The sequence below is a fragment of the Orbicella faveolata genome, unplaced genomic scaffold (assembly GCF_042242905.1).
Source record: "Orbicella faveolata isolate gen_17 unplaced genomic scaffold, um_ofav_v1 contig_35, whole genome shotgun sequence".
NCBI lineage: Eukaryota > Metazoa > Cnidaria > Anthozoa > Scleractinia > Merulinidae > Orbicella > Orbicella faveolata.
Window position 1 is genome coordinate 610,073 of NW_028301564.1, and position 25,715 is coordinate 635,787.

General features: G+C 39.9%; 2 protein-coding genes and 1 pseudogene across 3 annotated transcripts; all 3 read left to right on the top strand.

Moving 5' to 3' along the window:
- The first annotated feature begins 76 nt into the window (after positions 1 to 76).
- On the top strand, positions 77 to 2,409 carry LOC110056582 (trace amine-associated receptor 1-like). Its single transcript, XM_020763092.2, has one exon. It carries the CDS (start codon positions 1,237 to 1,239, stop codon positions 2,206 to 2,208), a length of 972 nt encoding a protein of 323 aa, XP_020618751.2. The 5' UTR covers positions 77 to 1,236; the 3' UTR covers positions 2,209 to 2,409.
- A 4,436-nt stretch (positions 2,410 to 6,845) lies between these two features.
- Positions 6,846 to 19,377, top strand: LOC110056636 (allene oxide synthase-lipoxygenase protein-like; annotated as a pseudogene). Its single transcript, XR_016202240.1, has 12 exons — positions 6,846 to 7,007; positions 9,116 to 9,155; positions 10,533 to 10,612; positions 11,007 to 11,428; positions 12,751 to 12,939; positions 13,475 to 13,953; positions 14,182 to 14,439; positions 15,266 to 15,759; positions 16,391 to 16,651; positions 17,106 to 17,428; positions 18,236 to 18,674; positions 18,781 to 19,377. The product of XR_016202240.1 is annotated as an allene oxide synthase-lipoxygenase protein-like (transcript).
- A 3,913-nt stretch (positions 19,378 to 23,290) lies between these two features.
- On the top strand, positions 23,291 to 25,516 carry LOC149102495 (allene oxide synthase-lipoxygenase protein-like). The gene is made up of 3 exons (XM_089274418.1): positions 23,291 to 23,453; positions 24,612 to 24,691; positions 25,086 to 25,516. The coding sequence occupies exons 1-3, from the start codon at positions 23,447 to 23,449 to the stop codon at positions 25,509 to 25,511; spliced, it is 513 nt and encodes a 170-aa protein (XP_089130544.1). The 5' UTR covers positions 23,291 to 23,446; the 3' UTR covers positions 25,512 to 25,516.
- The last annotated feature ends 199 nt before the right edge of the window (positions 25,517 to 25,715 follow it).

The following is a 25,715-nucleotide window of genomic DNA, read 5'->3' on the forward strand; positions in this document are numbered from 1 at the left end:
CTCCGTAAAAGCAAACGAATTTCCTGTTGCAACCAACTGTCGCAAACTTTCCAAGGCATCTCAAGCCGGCTTTTGAATCCTTCGGAATCCCGTTTAGGCGTGATTGCCAGCCGCTGTTCGGGAAAGAAGCCCGCGCTCCTCGCCTGAGTTCTCCTCTTGGAGAGGAAAGTAGAACGGACTGGAGAAAGCGGCGGAAATCGAGCCTAAAGCCAGTTGTGCCAGTCAGCAATCATTACCCATACTTTCTATAATTAGAAATCTTCTTTTTGTAATAGAATTTCTTTAATGGTGCAGGTTTCCGGTAAAACGAAATTGAACCATTATCACTGTGTTATGTTGTTATTGTTGATTGTTGTTGTTGATGATGTTTTGCTGTAGTTTACCGTTTCGCGGGTTGTAGGGTTCGAATTGGGATCCTCGTATATCCGGGAAAGAAATTTGATATTACAGAAACAGCGCAGTTATTATAATTTGGCTTCGAACAACTGAAGTATTGGTCGTCACGCCCTTAGAGTAATAACAATTCGTTGGAATAATCGCAATATGCAGTAATATTTACTTGTTACAAAGGGGTTGACCGGAAAATGGAAGATTGAATTTTCGGCAGAGATAGGGCATGCCCCTAGGGGGGGCATACTGTGAGCATGGCGTTTTTAAAGCAAATTGCCTGTAATAGGTGAGGTGCAAGAAAGATTTCCACGAGGGAGGAGTGATAATCGGTTGATTTTTGGATAATTGTTTGATTCCTTCTAATTTCATCGCTCGGGAGAATGTTTTAAAATGAGCTGCTTCACTCGGCCATCTTGCTTGCCGTTCCAATTAACTGCTGTAGAAAGTCTTTCAGAGCTAATCGTTCTCAGATTTTAGGATCTGTTAGCAATAAAACTACGTCCCGCTTCGAATTTCAATTTCCTATTTTTAGCACGTAAATAAGATCCGGTGGATATTAGACTGTACCCAATAAATGAAATTAAAAGTTCAACAATTAGACAAGCGCAGGAACCAGCTTTTACTAATCAAATCGCTGCTTTTTCATTGGTAAACTTTGAAAATTAGAATCGAAGAATGGTAATTTCAGTTTGAAAATTTTTACATCTTTCAGTTGCCCTTTCAACTAATAGCTTCAAGTTGACAAACATTTCTGCTGCTTGTTTTGGACAGTCAATTTTAATAACCTTCGTGAAAACGAAAAGAAACGCTTCGGTTCCGTGACTGCGATTCCAATCAATCTTTTTAATGGAAGAATCAAATTTGACTTCGGATTCAAGGACACCAACTCCTTTCAAAGAATCAGGATCAAGTATTTCAGAATGCGACGACTCGCTGGACCTTGTATTTCTGCTGCTAAATGGAATGATATCCGTTTTCATATTACTGGGCAATGGGTTAGCCTGTTTTATCTTCCTGAAAAACAAACATTTCAGGCGTTGTTTTATGAACACGTTCCTTGTCAGCCTGGGGCTTGCGGACATTTTCATGGCTTTGTTAATAATGCCAGGTCACGTGATCTTTTGCACAAGTTCCTGCAGCCATTCCGTAAGTGAACACTGTTGGTTAATTAGTTCAACAAAATATCTTGTGTTTCCGGCGACAAAACTCAATCTGCTCGCCATTTCATATGACAGGTACATCGCGGTGATGCAACCTCTGCAGTACAAAGCGAAAATTAGCTTCAAAAGAGTCTTAATAATTATCACAACTGTGTGGACAATTCCCGTGATTTTAATTCTGAGCCGTTTAGCATGGTGGGTCAAACTGCCGAGAGCTGAAGCCTTGATCACGGATCGCGTTTTCGACTCTTGCCTTATTTTCCTTTTGGTGGTTCTGCCAGTTTCTATTTTAACAGTTGTTAACTTGAGAATTATCTTGGAGATTAGGAAGCATCGCAGTCGGCCTCGTCCTGCTAACGAAGAGAGCGTGACTGAAACTCAATTAAATTGTACCATTGAAAACGATGATCAGCGAATACGCCAGGCCGCCAGAAAGGGCACCATTGCTTGTGTTTTAGTTGTCCTGATTTTCGTGTTATGTTGGTTACCAAGGGCTTACTATAATGTCGCCGGGCTCTTGGGTAAAGGAGAAGGCCCACTGTTAAACAAGCTGAGCTTGTTTTTCTTGTTTGTTCAATCGGCAGTAAACCCGTTTGTGTATACTTTTTACAGAGTTGATTTCAGAAGGGCTGCCGTAAGACTTGTAAAGTGTGGTTAGCCCAGATTCTATAGTCTGGTTCAGGATGTAAAAAAGTAAACAAAACAAAACGGCCAGAATAATAAGAAACAGAACCTAAAAAAGTTTATGACCTTTACTGAAGAGGGGCTTTTCGTACAGAACTTTACATAACTTTAGTTAAGTGTCGAGGACTGTTTCATAGCAGTATTAATACCGCTTAACGTCAACACTATCTATAGCAAAAGATAACTAATTCTTCAAAAAATTTTTATTATTATTATTATTATTATTATTATTGTTATAGAAAACAATAGTCACATTACTTTCAGAACAATACTTACTCTACTTACAATACGATAGAATACTTAGTCTACTTACAATGTAATACAATATTTTACTAACAGAACGGTGCAATACTATCTTTACTTACAATAGGATTCAATACTCTACTTACTTGATAGTACAATATTTACTCTACTTACAATACGACACGGTTCTTATTCTACTAATAATAAGACACAGTACTAACTCCATTTTATACGAAACAATACTTACTCTACTTACATTTCATTACATTACGCTACAAAACAATGTGCTACATTGTATTACATGACATGACATTACATTACAGTGCAATACGATACATTAATAACATGACGTGATATTACAGTCCGCTACAATTGCATTTCAAAAACGTAAATTGGAATACCCTCCTACTTAATTATAAAATATTTGCTTATAGCAAAAGAGCAGCCACATGGCGTTGTGAATAGCGTATTGGTGTTATTAAATTGAAAGGAGGCACAGGAGACAACTTAACAGGTATCGAACGAGTGTTGATAAGTTAAGAAATTCTCAAATCTAAGAGACTTCTCTTGAGTTCTGCAGACTCAGATGTAATATCTAGCAAGTAAGCAGAAATGACGAGCTTTCTTGCGAAAGAAAAAATGGCTCAAAACCTAATACTATTGTTGGACTGAAATTGCTGTTCACGTTTTCATGGTTTGTTGTTATCCACTGTTTAAATTCTTGCCAAAAATGCGAGGTTACACCACAGGACCAAAATAAATGAATCAGACTTTCCACCTCAGTTTTACAGAAGGTGCTCAAGTTACTTTGTTTTATTCCGACTTTCTTGAGAAAGGGATTCGTAGCAAGTCTTCTATGTACTTATGTAAAAGTTTAAATTGAAAAATGATTAGTTTAGTAATTTTTGTACATCTAAACGGGAGTAGGTAAACCGACTTCCAGTCAATTGTTTCGTGACTTTCAAATTCACAACCAGCCAACCATTTTTCCTGACTTCGAAAAGGGGATTTTTGCTTTATAGTAACCAGCCTTTCATAAACAACCTTGGCAGGCTTTTTGGCTTTTAAGAAACTTTGAAGAAAGCTTTGAGAGGATGTGGTACTAAGTGACCGGCTTTCTTTCAAAGATTTTAACAAAGATTTTAGACCATGAAGAACATGACTAGAAAGTTTGCTTTAACATTGTAGCGTTCCTTTAGTTCATGAGAAGATAGAAAGGTATTCGGGTCTTTAAATAGGTCTGTAACGTTCTGGATACCTTCTCTTCTCCATTCTTCAAAAATCTCAGATTGATAAAACGAATAGCAAACTTTATTACAAGAGTAAGCTAGCTCCAGCTAATCAAATTGCTCCTTTACGACCCTTTACCGATTCATGGTTTCCTATTATTTCTTTCCCAAACATCTAAGCGGTCCTCAAAAGTGCAGCTAACTACGCCGATCAGTTTTTCATGGGCGAATGGTACGGACTTTTCCAGTGTGGAAAATGACAGGCCGCACAGTTTTGTTCGCTTGGAATATTTCAATGACGGGAAAGGGATAAAGAGGTAAAAATGAAAACTCTCAGTCCCCATTACATACCTCTAACTAACCGAGTTCGAGGGCTGTACTGTAAGTTACGGACCGAGTTTTTTCCCATCGATTTATGGCCCAAGCGCGAAGCGCGCGGGCCGTAAATCGAAGGGGAAAAACGAGGATCCGAAACTTACAGAACGGACCGAGAAGACGAGGTTAGTAACTGTGTCTGACGGGTTCGGGAACGATTTCTATTTACGCGGAACGGCTTCAAATTGCTGACGCACTTCGAAAGCAAAACGACTGAATTTGAAATCGTTGTTAAGTGACTCTTAAGTCGTTAGCAGGTTTTAATACACAATTTCAGAAGTAAAAGAAAGTTTTAAACTTTTAATTGCTAAAAATGTTAAGAGCACTTAGCGATAAATCACGAAACATTTTGGCAACAAAATTTTAGCGGACCGTACAGAAGATTACGGCCCACTAAATTGACCAATCACAGCGGGCGTACTGACTGAGAGATATAATAAAAGCTATTACACGATGACTCTATGTACATTAACTTACCGTATTTTCACTTTCGCGCCTTCAAATTCGAGCATATCTTTCTTTCTTCATCGGGAAAAGATAAAGAAAGCAACGCCGGCGACTCGTGCGCAAAAGTAAGAGAAACCAACAAACTTCTCAGATGAGTCACCATGAGAAAAATACGAAACCAACCAGTTCTTACTTATTTCTAGCTACATCTGCTACATGTATTTCTTGTGCGAGGCACAGAGTGCTGTAAAGGTCTCGTGCTCGGATTTTTGAATCGCGGCGTCTCGGGCTCGGATTTGAAAATAATAGTGAAGTCTTGGTCTCGGATTTTAAAGGAGTGTCTTGGCGTCTCGGCGGGTCATGGATTTTTACCATTCTATATACCCATAGAGACTAGCATTGTTTTTTTTTCCAAAATTAAACGTATTAGTAATATTAACCTTTTTGAATATTACCTGGACCCTTGACATTTCACGCTCGACCCTCGACCTTTTACCCTTGATTCTCGACATTTAACCCTCGACCCTCGACCCTCGACAAAAACCCATATTTTATTTTACCAAGAAAAATACGAAAAACCTTTTATGAGATTGGTATGAGAAGGTGTTAAAAATCCCCTCCGTACTGACAGATGCCGACATTTAGCATAACAATGGCTTATGACAACTTGAAATAAACAGACGTCTACAATTTTGGCGCTGAAACCCGTCGCAGTCGGTAATCGTCTGAGAAATGACAAACTACTAAGAACTTTACGGGTTTGTATTTTAACTGCCGGGATTTTTTTTACTTAGAAGATTTCGTCGGTGGCATTGGTATTATGTTACTCAAGTTTAGGCTTCTGCGTTCTCCAGCCATTTTTTTAACCATGCCACGCGAAGCCAAAAAGAGGAAATCTCGAGGTCTACATCGTCTACATCTACATCTGCGCTTGACTCTCTCGTTGTGGAAGTTTCGGAATCGCGTCCGTGCTCCTGCAATTTCGTGCGACTAGCACTTGTTGTAGTTTGTCCTTCAGCTTCACTGGCTAAACTAGTGTCCTCGAGTTCCTTCAACCATTCTTCTTGGTTACAGTGCGACCCACCCAAAGACCTTGTTCGACGCTTAACTTGTGGGTTCCACCAGATTTTTTTTTTTTCGGCTTCTTTGAAAATGGGCAAGAAGTTTTCTTGCGTTTTCGTCCTGACATAAAGAAAATTTGGCAAGAACGAAAGCTAACTTGCGATGAAACAATCATATCGAGAACAGTTTGCGTGCAAAATTGAAATATCACTGACCTCAATTCGCATTACACGTGACAACTGGCGGTGAATTTTCATTAGAGGTGTCAATGCGCTGTAAGGGGCTAGTGAGATTCAAAAATAGTTTTTCTCTTTATCTTGAAATGTAAGAAGCCCTTTTTCCATTCGTTTTGCAAAATATTTATCTCAGTCTTCTCGATTTGAAGAGCAAAACAAAGATTTTTCGCATTTTTCGTAAACATCCATCTACCATGGTACTCGAGTTTGTGCCATAACAAAGGTCCTACATATCTGATTGTATTTTAACCATAATGTGTGGTATTGAAATTCAGACAACAATTGGCAAAAGTAGATGTTACACTTTGATGAGAACTATACCATCATCAGACTAGAACACGCATACAAGGTACTTGAATTGAATACGGTGTTGACGGAACAAAAAGTAATACTCATGAGAAAATTAAGGCAAACTCTCTGTTAGATTTGGATCCTTTGCTGAGAAAAGGTGTTAAAAGCGTTTGATGAAATATGCCTCTTTGTATAGGAGGTCTAGGAGAAGATTCTAATTACTGTCTGGCTATTGTTGTGGTATTGGTTCTGCCTGTGGTATACACTGATTATCGTACGAAGATAAATATGATATCTGCCGTGATAAAGCAACATACTGTACTAGTAAACAGTTCTGTAATCAGATCGCCTAATCAAACAACCGGGCCCCGGCGTCATAATATAGAATGCAAGTAAGCAACATGTTCACGTAATATTTTTAAAATCTGTCCCTCGAAAGCCAATACTTAGAGACTTTAAAACATATCTTCCAATATAATAATGGGACAAAACTGTTGGTATATTGACCTGTAAAGGTGTCTTAATGGTAGATTCCGACGCCGTTAGTAGAAATGGCGTTAGAAAATGTCTTGGATCATTGTCTGGTAGAAATGTTGATAAAAAGAAAATGTAGAGTAGTATTTCAAATAAATCATTAGCGAAGCGTTTTTGTCAAACTTGTGGAAGTTACCTAGGAGAAGGTTGATTGTCAACGTATCTACAATAAAAGGTCATTATTCTCCGGTCAATAAGCTGTTTAACGATTCGGTCATGATAGTTTTAGCCAATATTGGACTTAATGATCCACCCATGCTCACTCCATCAGTTTGTTCGTATGGTTAGCTGCTGCATGAGAAGGCGGTTTTCGTGCAAGTATCTCAAATTAATTTTGGAAGCGTGAATTTCATGAGGTATGTGTCGATCAGGTTTTTATTGTAGATTCTATCCATAATAATCGTGAGTGTTCTTTGAAGCGGGACAGTTGTGAAGAGGGATTCAACATCAAATGAGATATAAATGTATCCTTGATCAAACAGTTCAGGAGCTATTGATTTGATTTTAAGGAGACGGCATGGCCGAGTGGATTAGGGTGCTGGATTTACAATGTGGTCCCTGATTCAAATCCTCCACACCCTATCGCTATCTGGATTTGTTCTCGGTGGTCCCGAGTTCAACTCCTCGACTGCGTTGTGTAAGTAGCCAACTTGGCAGCCTTCTACCAGTTTGGATTCTTAATAGTTTATGTTCTACATTGGAACCTCCGGTTGCGACCACCTCTCGTAAGCGACCACCTCTCCTCAGCGACCAGGTTTCCAAAGTACCAAAACTTTCCAAGTCAAATCACTACCTTTGGAACCTCTTGTAAGCGACCGCGACCACTTTTAGAGCTAAAGGTTTGAAATTTTCTTTTGTTTTTAACCTCCTGTAAGCGACCACTCAATTGACAGATAATTAGAGAAGAAATTGGACAATAAATTGTTGTAACATCCATTCCAGCTTCTCAATGGGGGAGAACCGTATTTTTTTTTCTCGAAATTGACTTTTCAGATGAATAAAGCATTAGAATTCAGAACTGCCACTGGCCAAGGAACATTTTATTTTGGGACAACTACCATCTGGAACTCATTGGACCTTACTTTAAAACTCAGTAGAACTATTTCAATTTTTAAAAAAGCATTGAAACATAAATTAATTGTAGAGTTTTTAAATTCGTGATTTTCTAAATTAGAATGTAATATTATTAATTTTAGTATATTAGTATTTAATTGTAGTATTGCACCATATTGTCTTCGAAAAGCCGCCATGGGGAAAGATAATAAAGGATGTATGTATGTATGTATGTATGTCTGTCTGTCTGTCTGTATGTATGTATGCATGTACATCGGCATTGGCGCATGGATTAAGTCTCGGCAGTCACCATATTACAATGAGACCAAATTTTGGCCCATTAGGGCCTAAGCTGCCGTAAGCGAACTCCTCCCGTAAGCTTGATTGGGTGGTCACTTACGAGAGGTTCGAGTGTATTTGCAATGTTTGATTATTTATTTACAGTGTCTTAATTAGCACAACAGCGCTAAAAACATTCATAAATAAAGTCATTTACTTATTTTATTTTATTTTATGTTATTAATATGCGATTGGCAGCGTCAAGACTTTGTGTCCTTCTAGGTGATCCATTCTTCGTGAGTGGTTGTAAGAGTTCGCTTATATAATGATCTGCACATACTGTTTTAAGGACGACACGTACTATCACACTAAGCTTTCATTTCGGCGCACGAAAGCAAATAATTTATCTTGACGAATTATCTGTCTTCCGCCCGATACTGGGACGCATAGCAAGACACTAAAAGCACTTGCCTAAGTCCGCCCCGACAGTCTCTGCCTCTAGTACAGAAAACGATCAATCAAACTTCCAACTATTTTCATGTGTTCACTCTCATTATTTTCTTCAGCTAAGCTAATTACCTGTGGCTCTCAGATCGTGACCGCTCAACAATTATACTTCGCCACTAAATTTTCTCCCATTCTTATTGGTTTAAATTGATCACGTGACGCGATAGTGTTCATCCGCGGAGAGACGCTATCAGCCCATAGTGCCAGTCCGCGGAAAATACCCGGATGCATAGTACTCGTCCGTGAAAAAATATGTTTCTGTAAACAAGCGGGCTTCTAGGAAATAAACAACTGAAATTGTATTAAGTGGGTTTCAAATTTTTCATTTGGCTTTCACGGCTTTCATCCAAAAAGGTTGAAAATGATTCAATATGAGTTTTGAACTAGAGCGCGGAAGAAAATTTAGTGGTGAACACTAAAGACAATAGAGTGTGTCTGTCTCTGAACTATCGTTTGGATATTTCCCAATTGGAATTTTGATATTCTTAAATAGCATATTTGCCCTCGAAGCTTCGCTTCTCGGGAAAATATTTCTTTTAAAAACATCAAATTTCCGCGGGGCAACTATCAGCCGATAGTTCCTCGACAGAAACACTCTATTGTTCAAATATAACAACTCTTGCAGGAACGGCATTTAGCGAGGAACTGAGGAAGCAAAATGGAATGTATGTATAACACTGCATGTAATATTGTTTGTATAATTTTTCTGTATGCACTCTGAGGATTTGGAACACTGTTCCTTTGGAAATACGTCGATCCAGTACAATTTTATTATTTAAGAAAAAACTCAAGACCTTTCCTTTAACTAAATTTATTAAGAGTAACTCTTTATCATATTTTTACGTATTTTCCTAGGTATTTTTTTTTTTAGTTTTTAATTTTCTTAGAGTAAAACTGTAGTTTTTAGGAATAGTTTTGTAAAGCGCCTGGGGTAAAAAATCGATGTGTGCGCTATATAAATGAACTATTATTATCATTATCATTATCATTATCGGTATCAGTATCAGTATCATTATTATTATTATCATTATCATTATTACTATTACTATTATTATTATTATTATTATCATTATTATTATTATTATTGCTAATATTCTCCACATCTGATTTTATTTAAGAATAAATGACCTATTGCATATTTAATGTTAGTTAGTGAAGCCTTGGAGCCAATGGCTCATAGCTGCCGGAGCTTATCTCGGTTTCTGTAGCATGAAGCGGCTAGGAGTATTTCTACTCCCCCTGGACGGGATGCTAGTCCATCGCAGGACAATTCCCCGCAATTTGTTAGGTTACCCCAACAATCCGCCGGTACCCATTTATACTCCTGGGTAGAGATAGGCACTGCGAGGGTTAAGTGTCTTGCCCAAGAACACGACACCGTGTCCCCGGCCAGGGCTCGAACCCGGACCGCTCGCTCCGGGGACGAACGCACTAACAATGAGGTCACCGCGCCTCCCTGTAATTATCTGTTACATAATCAGTGTTGCTAGTAAGTGATAATCAATAGTTGGGGACATTTGTAGTTATTAAAAGGCTAAAACAAGCTTTTTGGTTTATTTTGTCATATATAAATCATACGAATATATAATATAATGTCGGAACATCGGTAGAAGTTAACTGATCTCATACAATAAGGGACTGTGCTATCATTATCAGGAGCGGGACTGTAAAACCAGAGGGAAAAGGGGTAACGTGTAAATGTCTGTTTGTCATGTCCAACGTGTGACAGTACAAAGCGAATAACGATTTTAGGTATATTTGAGCTTTTACCATAAATGTTGGTGTATGTGTTGGGTGGGGTCTGGTCATAATTTTTGGGAAATGAGGAGGGTGATCAGAACTTAAATTGCCTTTGTTGACAGGGGGACTGTATAAGATTTCTAGGTGTGAGACTCATTTTAAAGCCCCCCTCCTGATAATTATTGCACAGTCCCTAAAAGGAAGCTCAATAGAGTATCTCGTTCTTGAGTTTTACAGTCCGCCGAAAGTTTTGTTAGACACCTTAATGTGTGTGTGTGTGTTTTAACAATCTGCCATTCCAGGGAAAAATATCGGTTACGACGTTTATAAGGAAATCAAGGGAGAAGAAGACTTTGACAGGAAAATGAAGGAAGCAGATAAGGTAAAGGTAGTTTTATGTGTGCTTGCGAGTTATCGGTACTAGCTAGCTCGCTACCGTGGCCAAGAAGAAGTGGGGACTGAATAAGGAAAATCAAATTCCTTCCCCACCCCTACCCCATACTCCTCTTTCAGCCTCAGTCCTACTCCATAGGACGCTTTTCGTCTCTCTCAAGGCCTCTTCCGAGTTTAAATCCAAGATGGGGCTTGTGTGATCAAAATGCGCTGGCTCGTCAAAATACGCTTGCCTTGCGCCATGAAAGGGGCCACTAATTAAGCCACAGCAAACAGAAGACTTTAAAACCTGCAAGTCATTTGGAAGCCTGCTGCAAGAACAGTAAATCAGACTGATTCCAGATACACGATTTATTTACTTCAAATCATTCCCTCTCTTTCAGATTCCCTCAAGAAGCATTTTTGATGGTGCTAAGCTCAGGGTCGAGAAAGAAAAAATTAAATTTCTCTTCGGTGCTGCTGCAATGTACACTGGGAAACGACCTACTCATGCGATCGGCGTTGGAGCCCAGGGCTTCGCAACAATTGTAGCTGCGCCCCAGTTTCCTGAGTGTGAGTTCTTCACTCCTGGCCGAACTTTCCCGGTGTGCGTTCGACATTCACTACTTAAGTCCATCGATGATGCAATGTTAGATTTCTTGAGCGCTTCTATCCGATTTGCTGATAGTAATGACGACTCCCCACTTGATATTACAATGTCGACCGGGAGAAGCAGCGTATTGAGTAATGTACAGTCGATATACAATGCGCTGAAAGCTAATCGGAGTGGTAACGTGAAAGACTTTTACCTGGATAGTCCTGATATGTAAGTAAATGTTAATTTTCATCGTTCCAGACTAGACGTTTACTGATAAGACAAAGAAAAATTTGGTCTAACTTTAAAGTGAAACCAAACTGTTTAAGTTGATAAAAGTAAATTAAGGTGTATTCTCCATGCAAGGAGAACGCATTGAAAATGATGACTGCTAAAAAAGCAGTCATCTCTTTATTGTACTTGTGAAACAAAATCGAGAAAGAAAGAAGGATAAACGAGGTAATCCTCCATATAGGCTTTATTCCAAGTAATTCATCTCAAGTTATTTCTCAGGGCCGGGTTGTTCGAAAGTCGGTTAACGAGAACCCAGGATTAAAAGTTAACCGAGGTAACAATTTTCCTTCTACAGAAATGTTTTTCACTGCTTATGTTTTGTGTAGTTCGAGATTACTCAAGCTCAAAACTGAAGGAAAAACAATATAAACAGAAAACCGCACTGAAAATGTACAAAAATGAAATCAAAATTCTCGCTAATCCTTGGTTAACTTAATCGGGCTTTGAACAACCCCGCCCAGGAGGGTAGAAATAGCTAATCCTTTGGTGCGATTTTTTCTCACTATGTGTGGAGAGCCTTAGCGACTTTACACGCAATTTCATTCCTTACAACAATATCCATGTAAAGCATGTGGTAACATTATCTGCTGAAGAACTGATTACCATGTCTAGACGGAACGATATAGGCCTACATGGAGGATTAATAATATGCATCAAAAAAATTACTCGATTTTGATTGGCTGAGAGCTGTGCAGTTCAAGTGTAACAACAGTGCAAAACGTGTAACATCAGTGCAAATTCCACATCGTAATTCTGGATTATGATTGGCTGAAAGACAACAGGAAATTTTCTAAGCTAATGATATCACGTGAAATGATGACGAAAATTTTGCGCGGAAACTTTGAAAAAAGTCTTCTCGAATGCGAAAAAAAGACTTCAAGAAAGATCTTCCGGCACTTCCTCCTCGCGAGTTTTTCATGTTTATGTCATTAATACGTAATCATACGGTTTTTCTCGCTCAATTTGAAATTAATTTGCACTTGTGAGTTTTACAAAAAGCTGAAATTGCACTTGCCGGAGCGGATCGTGCAATTTCAACTCTTTGAAAAACTCACTCGAGCAAATTAATTCCAAATTGAACTCGAAAACGTATGATTACCTATATATATTCCTCTCATGTATCTTACCTCAAAAAAATAAGAAACAGAATGCATTGGACAAACTTGGTATACACGCACATAGCATTACAACGAGTATAACTTTTAGATACCAAGAATACGTACATATATGCAAATTTCTTACATTCTTTCAATAATTAGGTTGGCCAGTAACATAGACGGGTTGCGTCGTGCACCAGACTCATTTCATGATCAGCGGTATTACTCAGAATTAATCCTGGGCTTCAATGCTCTTGATTGCGTTGAGCGATATGTCAGGTTCCGACTGATTCCCGCTGATGGGTCACCGGAAACAGGTTTGCTGTCAGAAGATGAACAGCGAAAGATATGGTAAGGTTCTTCCATTTCAGTTCATAAAGAAATCAGCTTCGAAGGACAAAAACTAAAACCAGCCTATCAGAACGTTTTAATCATTATTGGTCCAACGTTTTCGAAGTAATATTTTAAGACTGCCACTAGCTAGTTCGCAAAAGTTCAAATTTAACAAAACACAGTTTCATTTGTCTGCTGCGGACTTTGCTTGTGATGTCATATGCTCAACCGATGATTTGCGCGTATAGGGCAAAGGAAGAATATTTGTCGCTTTTAACAGACCATAACTCGGGAAAAAATCTCTCTGATGATCTCTCATTCCCACATACCACGCTCAGCCTTTCTTGCAGAGTTGTGTCTGTGACGTCAGTTCTTGCTTGGGCTAATTGGACCCAACTCTCCAAATAGTAGTTTTGAATTGAGTAATGGCGGCAATCCGAAGCGAGAATTACGGTGAAGCTAATCCGGCTATAGCACGAATTTAGAATTAAAATTAAGAATGGCAAATACCTATATCATCCAAGGAGACCAATCTCGTATTTCGTGGTTGTAGGGAGAATAAGAGACTGCCCTCAGAGACAAGAGCGAAAGACTATTTGAAGGAAGAGTTTAAGGAGAGACTTTCTCGTGGACCAGTCAAGTACAAGCTTCAGTTAACTCTACACGAGGCCAGGTCAGACGACCCACCGGCCATTCTCAATATCGCGAGGTACTGGGATGAGGCTACCCACCCCTGGCTGGACGTGGCTGACGTCACATTGACTGCTCTCCTTACCCCGGATGTTACTGAAGGATTAAAGTTTAACTGTGGTAATCTGCCGAGTTTTCTATACTTTCTACCGGCTCGCACTATCCATGATTCCAATTGTATAGCTCATATAAGAAAGGAGGTATACGAGAGGACACAGAAGATTCGATCAATGAGAAGCTCAAGCCAGGAACCAGATCATAAAGCCACATATGTCATAAGCGTGGAGACTGGTGCTCAGAAGAAGGCGGGAACCAATGCAAACATTTCTGTGTCGCTCACAGGTAAAGGATCTGCTTTGATAAGAACTATTTTTGTCCTCTTTTATGGTCTTACACATTATAAATTGACCTAAACCCGTTACGCTGATCTATCTTTGAGCTTTACATTTTCCAAGTTAGATCATTTGAGGTTCTTAAAAGGCACTTTATTTCGGGCCTGGAAGGAAAAATGGCTAAGTTTAAAACTAACTGGACCTATTTTTCAAGTTTACTGGAATTTAATCGTTTTAGGAACCAAAGGGAAAACAGAGAAACATTCTCTTAGCTCCTGGAAGAATAACTTTGAAGCTGGGCACACAGACGAATACAAAATACAAGCGATGGATGTTGGAGAGGTATTGATGGTTCATCTTTACAATGACGGCTCGGAATGGTTCTCGGACTGGTTTGTTAACAAGATTACCGTCACAAGCTCAAAGCAAGAGGAAACCTTCCACTTCCCCTGTTACCGTTGGGTCGTGGATGACATGGTTGTATTTCAAGGAAAAGGTTAGCCTCTTCAAGGCTTGCAGTCAGTTGGGGCGTAGCGTGCAAAATGCCTGACGAAAAAGGCCTCTGTCTCCTATTTTTCGCTGCTCCGTTTTATCGCGCTGCTCCCTAACTAACTAGATATAATGCCTGGAAAATAATTGGTTGGAAGCGAATTGTGCTGCTTGTGAGGGACCACCACTCGGGTTCATAAATAAATGCGTAACTTAAAATATAAGAACGTATCAACGAAGGAACAAACGAATGAACAAACGAATGAACGAACGGCCAAAGAAAGACCGTTTTTCCTCAGCCATCGGACTCTCCTGGCTACAATTCATCGCACATTCTAATAATAAAAAAGTTTTCAAATAGCCTAAGACTATGAATAAAAGCGCGACTCTTTTGTTTGCATCTGGACCAACAGGTCTTTTCGTTTAGATTGTTTTGCAAAATAGCAGCGAAAACGTAATGCAGAACCGCTTTACCATCAATCCCAATAATTCATCGTTCAGTGCGTTTACCTATGGTCTGTGATAGCGAAAGCAATGTTTGGTGTGTTAGCGTTCATTGTTTAAACTTACAGGTTACAAATCACTAATTGAAACCGTGGGGTGCCAAAGCCACTTCGGTCCACGCCCGTAGAACACCTTAACTTAGAGTTAAAAATATCTGTTAACGCCTCCAAGATGGCGAATGTAGATATATGTACGTCGGACCTTTGTCTTAGAGATGCCCGTTCAAATCTAAAGATAAAATCACACCATCGTCTTTTTAAACATCTGAATGGTACTCCTAAATCTTCATTTCTACATTTAAATCTTCTCTTTCATTTGGGTTTGTCTAGCTTTCCTTCCATTTCAAGACCAGCCAGCAGCCATAAGAGGCCAACGCATCCTTGAGGTACAGCAACGAAAAGAGCAGTACCTCTGGGGACAACTCCCCCCTGGTGTGACTGATTTGCCAGGCTTCATTCATGCTCCCAAACACAATGATCTCCCTAAAGACGCCCAGTTTTCCGACGAGAAGACACGATCGTTCCTCCATGGTTGTCTTCATGGGGTTGCAAATCTTGGTCTTTCGTATCTGTACACTCTTTGCGACAACTGGGAAAATTTTGACAGCTTTAAGAAGATCTTCACTGGTTGGACAGGCGATGTACCTAGAATTGCCAACAATGACCTGTAGAAGGAGGACAGAATGTTTGGCTTCCAGTTCCTCAATGGTTGTAACCCATGTGTCATTGAACGATGCTACGAATTACCAAGCAACTTCCCTGTCACAAACGAAATGGTCCAAAACTTTCTTGACCGAGGGAGGACATTGGAGGAAGAAATTAAGGTAAAACGTAAACTCGTGTTGAGCAAACGTTATTGGCTTGATTTACAAGCAGATTTGAATTTGATGCGTGCTGGCCTTTTCAAACAGCACTGAGCATTATTTCGTTCACTGTTTTGCGTTGTAAGTTCATAGAATCGGATGTATTTGTCAAATTCGACAGCATATCCATCCTCCCCTCTTATTGCTTTAAAAAAGTGATCAAATTCCTGACTACACGGAACAAACGTTCCATGAATGCTGGAGGTTTGCAAAGCAGGGATTTCCCGGAACTTTGCATTTGACCCATGGAGAAAACGTTACAGGTAAATTTAATGACCTATGAGGCATATAAACTGCGAGTTATTAGGCAGTAATGTGTGAAGAAATAATTGTCGTAGCTTTGTTTTCAAACACGCCAGAAGAATATTTAACCCTTGAACACTCGACTCCAGGGTTACCGCTGAAATACTCGACCACGGCTGAGAAAAAAAGGCAGTCGCACCCTTGCCAAACAGGGTACAGTCCTGTCGCATCATAGTTTTGTAGAATCTGAGTGAACAAATGAGTAAAATTAGAAACTTAATAATACAAACAGTGCGCCTGGGGATTATTGGGCTCCAAACTAATTCATGAAATATCTTTTTTTTTTTAGGCCGGTCACGTTTACATTGTCGATTACAAAGAACTCGAGGGTATCAAACGTAATGGCGAGGACGGCAATTCTACGCTATTTTACGCAGCGGAGCCTCTTTGTTTATTTTACGTGAAGAGCTCTGGGGATCTGGTGCCTATTGCTATCCAGCTGTTCCAACAACCCAGCATGACCAACCCTATATGGACCCCCCAGGATTCACATTATGATTGGCTGCTGGCAAAAATGTGGTTCCGAAACGCTGACCATCAAGTACATCAGGTCAGTAAACAATGATGAATCTAAGTCATTCCACTCTTAGCATAGGCCAGACATTAAATGCTTCATTATCTTAAATAATTAGTATAGGTAATCGTATGAACGCGAGTGCAATTAAGGGTTAACAATACAAGAAATAAGTGAAATTCTCTCAAAATTGCACGAACCTTTAGACGGGTACAATTTGAAAGAATTTTCAAAGATCCCGAGTAGTGTGAATTGTTAATTGCTCGAAGTTTTAGACGATTGCTCATTGATTATATGACTGAAAAAACTGCGAACGCTGGCACTTTACACAGTTTGTAGTGCAGTGCAAATTAAGGATTAACGATAAATTGGTTCGCTCTCAGCCGAATCACTGACAATGACGTAATTTTCTCAGTCATATGATAAATCAGTTAATTACTTTCTCTCATGAATGGTAAATTCAACCTCAGTGTTTTGTAAATTTTAATAGATGGGGACTCACTTATCCAAAACTCATTTGCTTATGGAAGCGTTTGCTGTTGCCACATGGCGTCAGCTGCCATCAATCCATCCAGTCTTCCAACTTCTGTTTTCTCATCTCCGCTATGTCATGGCCATCAACACCTTGGCAAGAAATGAACTGATTGCACCAGGAGGTATCGTGGACAAGACTCTTAGCATAGGAGGTGGAGGTCACATTCAACTGCTAGAAAAGACGCACAAGAATTTCAAATTTGAGATGCTCTCTTTGCCAGACATGTTGAAGAAGAAAGGTGTTGACGATATTGAGAAGTTGCCAAATTATTATTACAGGTAAGCCTCTCGGTGATATTTATATTACTTGGCATTTTAATCTAATCCTTCGTAGACAGAGTATAAAAACGTAAGGAAAGCACTAGTTTTTGATGCAAAACTAACCGCGATGCCCTTAAGGTCAGCGCCCACTCGGGGACATGTTGCAGGGATATGATGGAGCTACAGTTTTAATATCCGCTTAGTGGGCACCCGCTTGCGTGCTGTCCCTACAGCATGTGTCCTATGCGTACACACGAAGACCTGTAGTGTGTCCCGAATTTTATGTTTTGCGAGGAGCATCTTTGTATAAATTCCGGGCCGGACAAGAGACCAATAAATCGTTTTTGAAATATCTTTCTGTGCAAGCATTCTAGTTGGCTAAAAGCAAGCAAATATCGCAGGAATTAGATGCTTATTTTTATCACTTCCTTTAAGAAATACCGCCCCAAATCTTCTTTTACAACCCCCGGAAGCGGGGGGTTAATAAGAGGGAGGCTCATTATTTGGGATGTGGTTGAACATAGATAAAGTTTAAAGTAGTCACAGAGAATATTGAATAGATCCTGGAGATTGAAAACTTTAAGACATAGGGCTATTTATCAAACAATTTCATTTCCTGATTGGCTCAATATCTTGAAACTGCATGGCAGAGAGAGAGCCTTAATAGAGATGGGGGCTTACTAAAAGATTGAAATCCTGAATTAGGGACACATTAATTAGGGGAGTTTAAATGAGAGGGGTGCAAATAGAGCTTATGAGACTTATGAGTTCATCTGTGGATAAAACAAAACGATACCTAAAGTAACTGCGTGACCAATTTATTAGGGATGACGGACTTCGCTTGTGGACAGCCATCTCAGATTTCATCCGGGAATTCATCGGCATTTTCTATCAGTCAGATGATGACGTATCCAAGGATTACGAAATGCAGTCCTGGGTGAGAGAAATCCACGACGATGGCTTCCCTGTTAGAGAAGGTGACGTAGATCACGAGTTTCCCGAGAGTTTGCAAACACGTGATCAGCTTGTTCACATGCTGACCTGTGTTGTGTTCGCATGCTCGTGTCAACACGCAGCGGTCAACTTTTCCCAGATGGAATTCACAGCCTTCATACCAAATGTTCCGTCAGTCATACGTCTGCCAGCAACCACAAGGAAAAACCAGGCGACTCTGGAGCTCATCATGGATACTCTGCCGAACAAGAGTCAAGCTGGTTGGCATATTGCTGCTATGTACGCTCTGACGCGAGTATCGGAAGACGAGGTAATATGTGAAAATTACTTCCTTAATTAAAACACTGATAAAACTGTCTGAACAGTTTTTTCCAGGTTTGTCGCATTCTTTGTTTCACTCTCTGTTGTTTTTGTAGCGTTTCATCGGAGACTACTCCAAAAGTTCCTTGATAGGCAGTGAAGTAGAAGACGCTATTTCTCGTTTCCAGTCTTCCCTGCAGAGAATCTCTGAAGAAATCCAAGAGCGCAATGCATCAGTGGAATTTCCTTATCCTTACTTGTTGCCAGAGAGGGTGCCAAACAGCATTGCGATCTAAAGCAAAGTGTTGATTTAGGCCCGCTTCCTAGATCTCAGTTTTATGCCATGTAAGAGGAAAAGAAACAGTTTCAAGTTTGTGGCTTAGGCTGGTTTTTAGGAATGCCACTCAAGCAAACCAAACCGCAGATACTCCGCATATTATAGCATGGTTAGAAAACGTAGACCAGTGAAACCAGTAAGCTATCTACAAACAAATGGCCACGGTGCTGAACTCGAGACTAACAAGATCCTACGAATTAAACTACTGACAGGGTAATGAGCTTAAATCCTAGATCTGCGGCTCACAATACCAGTGATTAGCCTGTCGGCTAAGCTACCTCCTTTAATTAAGGGTTAACATTTTTTACAATACTCAACGACAACCTGTAATTTTATGCATTATCCCATGATTGCCAATAAACCACGCCAATCATAAGTTAGTTAACTTCTTATATGACCGAAGAAATTACATCACTGTTATTGGCCAAGAGCAGAGTGCCAAAATTTTTTTGCCCCCGCAGGGTTTTGGCCAAGAGGCCAAAACCCGAGGAGGCATCCTAGGATTCCCCGCGTGTATACATACAAGGAATTGCAAAAAAAAAGTAAGAAATGTGTTGGTAGTATGTGAAGCGTTCTCGATTTGATGAAACTAGGCGCGCACGGTGGTCTTGGGTAATGTGGGGCAAGGACCACAGGCTCACTAAACGTTGAGGTTCTTGCAACCACGATCGAGTTCGCGTTTCGCCATCGTCTAGCAGCATTTCAAGGTCAAAAATACGCTCCAATTACAATATGGGCTGCATAACGATTTTAGTGCGATCAAATAAATTCCCTTCGAAATGGCCGAGATTCTCATCTAAGACAAATTGGAAACGATTTCAAAGATCCTGAAGATGGATTTTGGGAGAAAAACAACGCAGAAGGTATCGTAAGAAATTCTGAAGTATACTAGAAATTCGAGGCCAGTCTGGTTCAATTGCAACTAAATAGCTAAATACTCTTCCGATCGCCAGTTTTACCTTTGGCATCTCGTTTATTCGGATCGTTTATTTGTATTGAGTAATCCTACGTGGCGTAGAGCTCATGTGTGGGCTGGGTGACTTTGCAGGGATTCAAATGTAAATATAAATGTTTTGCAGCGTTTTCGTTTGAGGTCCAAAATGCAGATATCGTGACTGTAACGCGATACTTCTGTTTACGTCTCGGGAAAAAAAAAAACCTCGACTTCCGTTCTGCTTTCGAGATACATTTGCTCGTATATCAAGACAAATGGTTTGTTTCAGCATCAAATTGGAACACGAGAGTAGTTTGACTTAATTTTTTGTTTCGCTACAGTTGTTTTAACCTTTTTTCCCCTAAAAGTTTTACTGAGCGAAATTTTTGTAAAAGAAATATTAGTTTCCATGAAAGCAACCTATTTTTTTTCCAGAAAGTACTTTTTGCGTCTTTTCTAACGAGATATGGTAAAACTGCCCTGCTGTAAATGCTCTCGTGAGAGTATTATGTAAAGAATATCATGTGATAGAATGAGTTAAACAGAATGTGTTGGTTTAGTTAACTTAGTTGATTGTTTGGATCATATTCATGGTAAGATGCCTAAGTTACTGGAACAGTATGAGTGATATAGTTTACAAACAAAAAAAAGTAGAATTTTTAGTTCATACAAAAATGTTCAATATTATTGTTTTCTATCAGCAGAAATAAAAGAGAGCGGGGGCAGATTTAGTGATAACTACTACTTTAATTTAGTTTAATCGTGTATAACTGACTTAGCTGCCTGTCGACACAAGCAAAGCAGCTGTATTTTTTTTGGAATTTTTGTGGCAATGTCAGAAACCCATTTTTACCCTTCAAAACAATTTACACCGGGCTTTGTTAGATTTTCTTGGATCCGTTAAGCTTTGACAATGAAACTTCGGAGATTTTTTATCCTCGCTTTTGAGCATGCGCGCGCATTTGAATGGCTTTTGTGCTCTGTGTATTTTAAAATCTTCCGCCCAGTCTTATTTTGGTAATTTCATATACAAATTATTTTTTTAAAAAAGAAAAACTTTGGTCGGTCCGTATCAACAAAAACTTTGCCCTTGGCCTTGAACTGGCCCAACATGTATTTATCGGCAACTGGGCGTTATGAACGAGAACAGGTTGGGACGAGAGAAGAGAAAGAAAAAAGCCTTCTGTTCGTGTTTCTAAATTTAATCGCTTTAGGGCTAAAGCCTCTGGCGTTATCTCTGCTGAATACCGCGAACAAACACATAGACTTCACCAACAGCGACATTAACAGCGACTGTGCCGGCCACTTTACATCACCTGATCGTGAGTCAGTGCTAATCAATACAGAACGCAAGTCTTCAAAAGGTATGCTACCCGAATAATAGTTTGATTTTCCTTACATGAAGGGCGGTACAATATGAGCAAGACCAAACCTTATCCATCCAAAGGGACGTCGTTGTCATATCATGATTTAGGTTTAAAAATGTCGCTAGAGTGTGAACTAGGCATTCCGGCTGGATTAGATTTGCCAAAAAACGGTTTTTAACTCATGCTAAAGAGCATAGTCGGTCCCTCTATGCCATGATTGCTGGAAAAATCTTTCGATTAAATTAGTGCAAGTTATGCAGTGTAGAATTCCCACAAGTCGACTTTCGCTAATCGACGAACCAGGGAAGTATTACTGGATGGAAATGTTAGAAAGTCTACAGGTATAAAACCAAGCGCATCCGAAGTAGTGAGTACAAGGCTAAATATAAAGGTACATGGTATTCAAATTCCAAACCGTCAAACCCGTACGTGGCAAGGTTGGATAATTAAGTCGTAGTCCGGATCATTTTCAACTTCAGCAAGGAATACGGGGACCAGATGTATTGTTTGCATGCCTTGTCAGTCAGTTCTGAGTATAAACGGTACATTACACGCGGGACTAATAGTTGATAGTTGGGATTCTCAATGGTTTATGTTCTATTTGAAATATTTGTATGTTTGTTTCAAGGGTCCCCAATTAGCACAACAGTGCCAAATACATTTGACAGTCAAACTCAGAAAACCGCGAACACCTAAAATATGTTTGGAATGCTTATTGTGTTATAACCAAGCAGGAGCGAGATCTTGACCACAGAAATTGGTGACAGAAACCCGTAAATACTAAAACATGGAAGGAGCTAAAACCACCTACAACCACCTACAACCACCTACAACCACCTACAACCACCTACAACCGCCTAAAACCATCTACAACCACCTGCAACCACCTTCAGAAATCTAAAAATCCACTTAGGATTTTGTTTTTATCATTTTTTAGGCATTTTAGTGTGAAGTTTTGCGCCTCCCGTCCATTTCAAAGCCTTCGTGCACACCGGAAATGTTTTGCGGTTTCCATGGGTGTCTCGTTTCATGTAAACAAAATAAATACTTGACAAGAGTTTAGTTTAGGTGTAGCGCAAATAACTACAAATCGATAGGTAGTACCAGAATATAGTTGCCATGCATTTAATTACCAAAGCAATTCGTCATTTTTGAGAAAAGCTACTATGGGACTAATTGTACATGCTCAAAAATACATGCCTTTGAACTTAACAGCTATCTTTAAAACGGAAAATAAAGAATGGGTGAATGGGAATGGGGAACGGGGAAAGGGGAACGGGGAATCTTTAAAATGGGGAATCTTTAAAAGCGGGAATCTTTAAAACGGGGAATCTTTAAAAGCGGGAATCTTTAAAATGAGGAATCTTTAAAAGTGGGAATCTTTAAAAGCGGGAATCTTTAAAAGCGGGAATCTTTAAAACCTACTCTGGGACCTTTTAAAAGTCGTCGTAACTTAAGGCGACTTTGGGCGATTTAAGCAAAATTGGCAGAATAAACATTGCGACTTAGCGCGACTTTAGGGGAGGCAGTCTCAAACATCCAGGGCCGGGTTGTTCAAAGCCTTGTTAAACTAACCAGGATTAGCAACTTAAAGGGACTTTAGACGACTTAGAGCGACTTAGGGGGACTTAAGGCGACTTAACGAGAGGCGACTTAAGGCGACTTTAACCGACTTTGGGCCACAGTGGCCCAAAGTCACTTTGGGGCCTTGAAAGGCCCCAGAGTAGGCCTCGTCTAAACCCTGAATTTATTCTATGTTGTTCGATACTTTTTGGTTTTTAAAAAATTAAAAAAAAATTGAACAACGTGGAACGTTCAGACGGCACATGCTATCACGCTAAGCTTTCAGTTCGGCGCACCAAAGCAAATAGTTTATCTTGACGAATTATCCCCGATACTGGAACGCATAGCAAGACACACTAAAAGCTCTTGCTCAAGTCCGCTCCGACAGATTATGTCTCTAGTTTAGAAAACTATCAATCAAACTTCCAACTCTTTTCATGTGTTCAGTCTCATTATTTTCTTTAGCTATACAAGAGGGTCCCATAACATAGCTTATTAGCTGTGGTTCTCAGATCGTGACCGCTTAACAAATATAACAACTCTTGCAGGATCAACATTTGGCAAGGAACTGAGGAGGCAAAATGGAATGTATGTATTATATTGCTAATATTCTCCACATCTGATTTTATTCCTACATCTACATCCACATTTTTACATGGCAAAGGTTGCTCATCCCGCCACGGAGTGCATGTGCTGGTACATGTGATCAAGTTAATACAGTGCAAAGTAATACTGCGCTGTGCATGGTGCTCTTAAAAACAAAAAGCAAATAAAAGCATTAAATTCTTGAATGTCTGAAAGGGGTCTCTGGTTTGAAGTGGCGTATGTTGTGTGGCAAGCTGTTGTATTTTGTCATTGTTCTTAGGAAGAAGTTGTTTTGGTAGATCTCTCCTCGTGTCCCTGGGTTGATGTAGGTTGCCTGTGATCTTGTGTGGTAACTTGAAGGCACCTTCAGGTGAGCTGGGATGGAAATTGTGTTTCTGCCATGCAACGATTCGTGAAAAACTTCTAAGGGTTGGCCATTCAAAATCGCAGTTTAACAACTATGTCACAATGCTATCTCCCCTTCTGTATCCTCTGTATCACCCTTAACGAATCTGGCTTTTGGCCTCTGGATGGCTTTCACACTCTTCACATCTTTCTTTAGATGGGGATCCCACACAGCTGATGCAAAGCCATGCTCTACATGTGGTCTTGTCAAGACTGTATACGCTCGCTCCTTGATCTGTTGTGGACATTTTTATAGGTTCCTTCTCAGGAATGCCAGTGAGCGGTTTGCCTTTTCTGTTCTATGTTTTATGTGGTGGTCTTGTCAAGACTGTATAAGCTAGCTCCTTGATCTCTTGTGGACATTTTTACAGGTTCCTTCTCAGGAATTCCAGTGAGCGGTTTGCCTTTTCTGCATGATATGTTTTATGTGGTGGTCCCATTTCAGACCATTTCACGTCTGACTGAAGCTCAACTCAAAGATAGGGGTGGTACTCTACTGGTTCTGTAATAGGTAATTAACGAATAAATTACCTATTACAATCGTTAATCAATATTGCTGGTACATGATAATTAATGGTTGAAGAAATTATATATGACCGTGTGAGGCACATTTTACAACCCCCCTCCGTATAATTATGGCACAGTTCCTAAAAGGAAGTTCAATACAGTATCTTGTTCTTGAGCTTTAGAGTCCGTGGAAAGTTCTGTTAAACACCTTAATGTGTGTGTCTGTGATTTAACAATCTACCATTCTAGGGAAAAATATCGGTTACGATGTTTTTAAGGAAATCAGAGGAGAAGAAGACTTTGACAGGAAAATGAAGGAAGCAGATAAGGTAAAGGCAGTTTAATGTGTGCTTGCGAGTTATCGGTACTAGCTAGCTTGCTACCGTGGCCAAGGAGAAGTAAGGACTGAATAAGGAAAATCAAATTCCTTCCCCACCCCTACTTCATACTCCTCTTTCAGCCTCAGTCCTACTCCCTAGGACACTTTTCGTCTCTCCCAAGGCCTCTTCCGAGTTTAAATCGAAGATGGGGCTTGTGTGATCAAAATGCGCTGCTTTGTAAAAGTACGCTTGCATTGCGCCATGAAAGGGGCCGCTAATTAAGCCACAGCGAACAGAAGACTTTAAAACCTGCAAGTCATTAGGAAGCCTGCTCCAAGAACAGAAAATCAGACTGATTCCAGATACACGACTTATTTACTTCAAATCATTTCTTCTCTTTCAGGTTCCCTCAAGAGGCATTTTTGATGGTGTTAAGCTCAGGGTCGAGACAGAGAAAATTAAATTTCTCTTTGGTGCCGCTGCAATGTGCACTGGAAAACGACCTACTCATGCGATCGGCGTTGGAGCCCAGGGCTTCGCAACAATTGTAGCTACGCTCCAGTTTCCTGAGTGTGAGTTCTTCATTCCTGGCAGAACTTTCCCGGTGTGCGTTCGACATTCAATACTTAAGTCCATCGATGATGCGATGTTAGATTTCTTGAGCGCTTCTATCCGATTTGCTGATAGTGATGAAGACTCCCCACTTGATATTACAATGTCGACTGGGAGAAGCAGCGTATTGAGTAATGTACAGTCGATATATAATGCGCTGAAAGCTAATCGGAGTGGTAACGTGAAAGACTTTTACCTGGATAGCCCTGACATGTAAGTAAACTTAATTATCTTCGTTGCAAAGAAAACTTTGGTTTCACTTTTAAAAGCAAATTAACGTCTATCCCCATGCGGGGAGAAGAAATTCATTTGATGAGTGATAAAAAGGATAGACGTCTAGTAACTGTCCTCGAGAAACAAAACCGAAAAAAGAATAAAGGATAAGCGAGGTAATCCTCCGTAGAGATCATTTTCCAAAAGT